General features: G+C 34.5%; 1 protein-coding gene across 1 annotated transcript in view; it reads right to left on the minus strand.

Moving 5' to 3' along the window:
* LOC135212841 (dynein axonemal heavy chain 5-like) overlaps positions 1-7500 on the minus strand; it is a 281888-nt gene that overhangs the window by 170226 nt on the left and 104162 nt on the right. Inside the window, 6 exon segments of the mRNA XM_064246609.1 lie at positions 2288-2440; positions 2631-2795; positions 3029-3228; positions 3535-3775; positions 4766-5004; positions 6083-6215. Of these exon segments, the coding sequence (XP_064102679.1) occupies positions 2288-2440; positions 2631-2795; positions 3029-3228; positions 3535-3775; positions 4766-5004; positions 6083-6215 (1131 nt within the window).

Below are 7500 nucleotides of genomic sequence, written 5' to 3' on the forward strand. Positions count from 1 at the left end.
GATGGATCTCTTGGTACTTAAAGAAGTATTGATTATCAGTGGGAGTGACCTAAATTGGCTTAACCGTGGATGGATCTCTTGGTATAAATACCACCTTTTCTGTAACTTTTCTCATTCATCTACCTGAAGAGAGAGACAGCAGTCTCTAGAATATAGTAGAGGAGACCGAAGCTAGTTGCATACAGGGGTAGGTTGATACACTGTCAATATCTTCATCATACAGAAATAGTTGGCGCCGAGATTCTTCACACGATTAGGCGTCAGTATCAGCATTATCCTCGTTGAGGGAAAAACAAGTTGATCACCCGTTCTACAAAACTAAAAGCAAAAAAAAAAAAAGGAAAAAAAAAAACTTATTTAGATACCCTGAGTAAATATTTTGACTTTTTGTATTATTTTCATAGACCGTAATGAAACTCTTGTTCATGAAAAATAATGTGATTTTTAAAAATAGCTGTCTTTATGCTTCATATGTGATTAGACTTCATTTTCCCATAATTGAAATGAATAGCAAAATTTATGAGAAGTAAAATAATTCGCTCGGGGCTAGTTATTACAATCAGTAACAACTTGCCCCGCATAATATATAGTTGTATTTGGTCGTCCAAAAGAAAATCCATAGGATACACCTGTAGTTGTAGAAGCCGCAAAAAAAAACAGATAATGAAACCAAAGCAAATGATGAAAGTCCATTACAGCCTACTGAAGTCTGCATAGGCTACATGATACCTACATGTGAACCTCCTCAAGACCATCTAACTCCCCATTACATAACAAGCCTTTGAAAATGATTCCAGACCCTGTTACAAGCACAAGCAAGGATTGTTTAGATAGGCCTTACATATACAAATCACCTCCTTCTATAAAGACAGAAGATATCAAACCCCCAGAGGAGCTACGACCTTTTAAAAAGGCCAGCCCTGGAGAGACACAAAGATGCAGAAAAGGTAGATGAAACTACAGACGCACAACGAGGATTCACAAGGAAAAAGTTTCAAGAGTAAAACCAGTAAAAGGAATCTGAATAACAAAAGGTTTCTGAAGTCTGGTGGAAATACAGGGAAAAAGAACACTGAAGATTAGTGGTGAAATGGCCAAATACAGCCTCAAGGGAAAAATGGGTGCAATACATCAAATGCAAAGTTTAGGAGTATGAACGCTGCACAAATGAAATTGCTCATTATTTATATATGTGATCTGTGTACAATGAAGTGTTAACTGATTTCCTTTGTTTTTTAAAAGATGTGATTCTTTTTATATTTTGTAACAATATACCCCATGAGCTGTAACAATTTGCCCCGCATATGGGGCAAGTTGTATACAAAAAGGCTTTCTGCTCTTTTCTATTATATTACAGGAATTAAAAAGTATATAACCTTTTTGTTACATGAGTATGATAACACATAGAGTAACCTTTTCACAGCATAAATTTGTTTAAGTTTCCTTCATCAGATATTGAATTAGAGGTAAAAAGTGTAAAATTGTAACAATTAACCCCAGCCTCCCCTATTTTCTCTACATTTTGACGTTTTTATGGCCTTCTTTTGTTTTATATATATATATATATATATATATATATATATATATATTATATAAAGCTACAAATGTCCTTTTATATATCCAATTCGCTCTACCTCGGAATTAATATATATTCGTATATGTTAACTGAAGGGAAATTTTTTAGTTGATGATAATTTCGTCTTCCGGTGGATTCAACCAGCGGACAACAGAGGAAAAATCAAGAAAGACTGCAGTGACAATATCGACTCTGCCAACAAGTGAGATTATTAGCTGATACCGATTCCAGTTTACAAATCTCTGTCGAATCAGGTATTTCTAATTAGAATTGATATCCAACACCCGCTGCAATGTTAACCAAGTCGAACGTTTGCCGCACGAAGCCATATTATGTTACTGCAGTCCTGATTTCTCCCGTGTTTGTCTGCTGGTTCGAATCCACGGGAGGACGAAATAATTATCAACTAAATAAATCCCGTTCGGTTAACATTATGAAAATATATTAATTCCGAGGTAGAGCGAAGTGGATATTAAAGGATAGTGTAGCCTAATGCATATATATATATATATATATATATATATATATATATATATATATATATATATATATATATATATATATATGTGTGTGTGTGTGTGTGTGTGTGTGTGTGTACGTATATATACATAGCCTTTGCAAAACAATCGAAGAGCAAGGTGTATTCGGATATAGTACTCTAAACTGGCTTATCTTGTGGTAGAATTGAACAAATCAGAGTTGATCGTTTACCCTGAGAGACTTTTCTGGCAAAGCTCAAGCTGATCCTGCAAATGAGGCAATAACTGCTTCAGCATGTCATCTCCTACGCAGCACGTCACGACATTCGGAATGTCATGAGCCCTGCCCATTATTTGTTGCCAATTTTTATCAATGACGTAGAATCTGCAAGGAAATAGACGTTTTAGAAGCGTTCTTAGAACTGCAAATGATATTAGAAAGGCGTTCTTAAAATAATTTATCTATATTCTGTTCAGATGATCGTTTTCATTTAATCCTATACAGGAAACTACTGCCAAAGTAACAAGAATGACAATGATAGCGAAGGTTGCTATTCCCTTGGAGAGATTTGTACCTTTTAGCCTCCTTGGGAAGTTGCTTGGCAATGTCGCCTCCTACGAAAACTGCTTCCAAATAAACCCATAAGTTCTGGACGAAGAGCCACCGTTCCAGGATCTCATTCGTATTGGAAAGGTCGCTGACCCATTTCTGAATTTGCTTTCGAAATGGAGCGTTGTACCTGGTAGACACAATATCTAGCTTGTATATCAGTAACAACGTTTACTAGCTGCTGTACAAAGTATCATATCAGTTAACCTTGACGCTGTCATACCCTGAGAGAATACTACTTCTTTAGAAATGAATGCTTACCAAAAAAGGTCAATCTTTACCCCTCCCACGATAACAAACGAAGCATACACAAATTGGCAAATATACATATTACTTCATCATGAAAACAATAAGGTATACTACCTGTTTGAGAGGAGAGATCCAAGCACCATCAAGGAATCCTCTAATTGCGATATCACCTCAGCAGTTGTGTCTCCTCGAAGCAATAATTCTCCCCTGTTCTTGAAGACGGAAAATGTCAAGTCATGCGTAGCCCATTCGTTTGTGACATTTCTTAGTTTAGCCTCTATGTCTTTCTCCTTTACAGCAGATATACAGATATCCTGTAAAAACCATTATATAAAAAAAAGTTTTCGCAATTACAAGTTGGTATCGAGAGATATCTCTCAAATCATCGTTTTAAACCTGAAATATATAGAACTGCTGCACCTACTTCCTCCACCGAGTGCACACAGGGTTTGCTGTAACTTCAAATACTTTAAAAATAAAATGGATTGATACTAAAATATACAGTATTACAGGAGCAACTGAAAGTGTAATGCATAACAGAAATTACAACTTAGGATGCATGGGTAAATCGTTTAGGATAAAACAGAAAAATGTTTATTGTTACAGCCAAGGTTTCGTACCTCAATGTCTTCTTTGAATTGGAGCAGTGGAGTGTCCATGATATTTCTCAAGCAGAAGTTCTCGCTGTCTACCTCTAAGGGTCTGCTAATGACCTCAGCAATACGCTGCCAGTGCCTTGGTTTCATGGCCTTATTAGACATGAGCTCTAACAAAGGGCACATATCGTTAAAGTCGTCAATCGTTTTCTTTAAGGTATTGAAGGCTGGCCATTCTTTTAAGCCCTTTGGCAGTTTACGGCATCTGCGATAGACATTAAGGCATTAAATAGCATTTGGCCACATTCCCGTAAAATATATGCTAGATCCGAATCCATAATAAGAAGAAAGAACCATCTGGTAAGATTCAATAGAAAAGCTAACGAGAGACTCGTGAATGGTAGTCTCTTTTAGCATTTCTTTTTAGCCACAATGCCTCTGAACTCTTTACTTTCTTAACATTTTGGAAGAGCTTCTCACTACGAAGCCTGGAACCAAATAAAGATAAATGAAGAAATGCTGATGCCCGGCCGAGACTCATTCTCAGGTAGCATTATCAAAATGAGGTAACGATGTCTACCTGGTCTTGAAATATATATACATATATATATATATATATATATATATATATATATATATATATATATATATATATATCTATCTATCTATATATATATATATATATATATATATATATATATATATATATATGTGTGTGTGTGTGTGTGTGTGTGTGTGTGTGTGTATGTTTGTGGATTTTATGTACATTTTTCAGCCTAAAAACGCAGTAAACTTATATATAATCCGTTATGGTAGTGAAGATGGGTCTTTCCCAGCCCAAGTAAATACATCTGAATCAACAGATATAAGTAAGAATGTGGGGATTAAACTTGTACTTTTTTTCGTGGCCAGGTTATTATCGTTACTGTGACCCATGATCAGGTCTGGGCTGCACATGAGTATATCTTCATTTTCTAAATTTGAGGACATTCAGAGGTAGTTCTTAAGATTTTGAAGTTCCACCGATGAGCTTATGATTCTTTCGAAAGGCCACACAGGTGTTGCAGAATCTTAATAAGAAATTGCATATTTCTATCTCATCATTAACAATCTAAGAAATCACAAGGGATAACGGTCTCTCCTAAGTTAGGCCTTAACGAAAAGCTACAAAAGCCAAGAAGTTCACATCAAACAAAATAAATAAATAAATAATTAAATACAATTGTAAGAAGGAAGTTGTACGAAGATTCCGGACCTGTTCTGGAATTCCATAAGTTCATTGTTGATTTCTTCAATGTTGACGTCAACCCAGGCGATGTCGTAGTAAGAGGAGACCCGGTCGATGACGTCATTGTAAAGTTTATACAACTTTTGAAGCAAGTTAAGTTCTTTTCTGATCTGGCCAAGTTCAGGAAATTCAGAACGTGGAAGTCTGAAAAGCTCCTCTCCCACAGAGTAACTAGAGTGTTTCCTCCAGAGGGTGTCGAAACGATTCTTAAAAATATGTAAGAAAAAGAGCATTCGTAATAAGATAAGGGCGATGGTACATTCTACATTTTAGTGAGTCAGTGCACAAGTTTGCTTCATATACGAAGGCCGTTTCTGATAATGTATGGAATTTGCCAAGTCTATCTCATGTTTGACTGTCATCAAAATCATTTTAAAGATACATAAGCATGCATTTTATTAGAGTAACGCTTGTACAGTTACTCTAATTTATATTTAAGTACTATCCTTACTAGGTGCAATCTAACTTGTAAAGGGAAAATGTAAACCAAGGCTGTCTTCAGTGAAAGTTATAATACTACTGTGAAATAAACTCTCATCGGGAGAATGAGACAGTATCCTTTCAGTTATATTCCATATATTATAAGGCCCTTTTCGTATAATCGAGTTTTAATCTGCAAAAGAATGTTACGAAATGAAGGCTTAAAACTTTTGGCAGTTTTATAATGATTTCTACAAGCACCGATGAGCGCAGCAAAATTCTGCTTGATGAATGGATAATAACATTTTTTATCCACTTACAAGAATAATTGTTTCGTATTTATCAATGCAGATTAGATTGATTGTTGCTAAGTAACCAATGCCATTATTTTATTGATTATTATAATGTAAAATGTTACCAAACGCTCCACTACCCAACGAAATTAGATAGCATATACAATACTAAATAGTGTTTTGCAATAGTCAAAAACTCTCACCAGTATCTTTACAATCCTTACAACAACATTCATTGGTATCGCTGGATTTATATTGTACAGGTATAATTTGAACTATAATAATAAAGCAGAGAACAATAAGATTGATGTGTATTTGTCTGTATTAAGCAAAATAAAGTTAATCTGACTTTGGCTTCCAAACCAACTTGTTCCTCGTGCCTTTCTTTCAGTTGTTAATCAAAATCACATTTCCCTAACGACAGGTATAATTAGTTACAAGGTTGAATCACGCTGATTTCAGTACTTTTACAGATAACTAAGTAATCTTTAGGAGTTGACCATAACCCAAAAATAAAAAAGAAAAGTTAAAATGTATCAGAGGTATTCATTACCTCTCCAATAGACATTACCTGCGATACAACTAGTCTGTCTGAGGCTTCTTGTGGCGGTAGGCCAGGAACCATAGGACCCTGTGTTCTGTAATCATTCACAAATTTATCACAGTCCTTCTTGAAAGTTGCCACATTGTGAATAAGCTCATTCCTGGTTAAAATAGAAAAAAATATCAATGAAAAACAGAGAGAGAGAGAGAGAGAGAGAGATTTAAGGATATAGGACATATAAGTGACTACATTTAGTTCATGGTGTGTTAATGATACGGTCTCTGATCTGAGAACCTAACTTTACATCTACACATTCAAGTCCTAGTCTGTATCCTTCTGGTATTTCCGTGAACGTTTAGCATCATGTATATGCCAACTGTTTTGCATTTTAGTTTAACATATGTTTTTATAATTTTGTTGTTGTTGAAAAATTGCATTTTTACCTATGGTAACATAAAATACATACATTAATTTCTTTGGAACTTGACATATTAACAGGGCCGAACAATTCTGTCAGAGGTAGGAAGGATGACAGTGGTTAAAAAAATGTTCTAAGTTGTGGTAATTCTTTTTGGAAATTATTGTAGTCTATATTTTATTATTCTTACTTTATTGACTAAATATTCCAGCAAACTTACTTAGGTAGAGGAATATATTATTATTATCTACATTATATAAAATAATCTTGCACAAAACAGACTCACTATGAATAAATATTCAAGTCCACAAAAATACATATAAATATCCATTAATAAACAACCGAACTCAAGTAAAAACAAAAGAATACCACTCCCAAAATATACTATAATCAGCTCTTATAGTAATTTAATACCTCATATATATAACTATAAAGTTCTACCATAATACCTTCATATAAAAAGTTTACAATGTCGGAATTATAAACAAGGTTGGAATACTTCACCTCGAATGTGACTACTGAGAGGGCAATACAAGAGTACCAACGTGCTCTGCATCCTGTACCTAACTTTCTGTACAAACACATTTACTCATTTCATTAGGGGTCCATCTTCACCTTCCTAATTAAATTTTTAATCTATGAGAATCAATCTTATCCATGTAAAAGCTTGTCTTTTATAATCTGACACACATATTTCCCCTTTATATACACTGATGTAAGAGTCACTTATTTAGTTTTGTCCTATATGCGACATACTTCGTAGTATTTACAGGTTTATTTCTTATTAGTAACCCAATGTTTTCTAATGATTGTACACCATTTCCTTTTCTTACACATCTTGTAAAAAAATCTGTAACCTGGCGTGTTGATCCACCTACGCATATCCAAAACAAAATGAAACGATCCCTATAAATTCACACGATTCATCTTAGACTTGAGGAAACTGTTCCGTTGTTACTCAGTTTCATATTGCACAGTGTTTAATCCAGTTCTACTAAACATAAAGGTAGAAGTATATTGTTCATAA

The sequence above is a fragment of the Macrobrachium nipponense genome, chromosome 41, assembly GCF_015104395.2.
Source record: "Macrobrachium nipponense isolate FS-2020 chromosome 41, ASM1510439v2, whole genome shotgun sequence".
Taxonomy (NCBI): Eukaryota; Metazoa; Arthropoda; class Malacostraca; order Decapoda; family Palaemonidae; genus Macrobrachium; species Macrobrachium nipponense.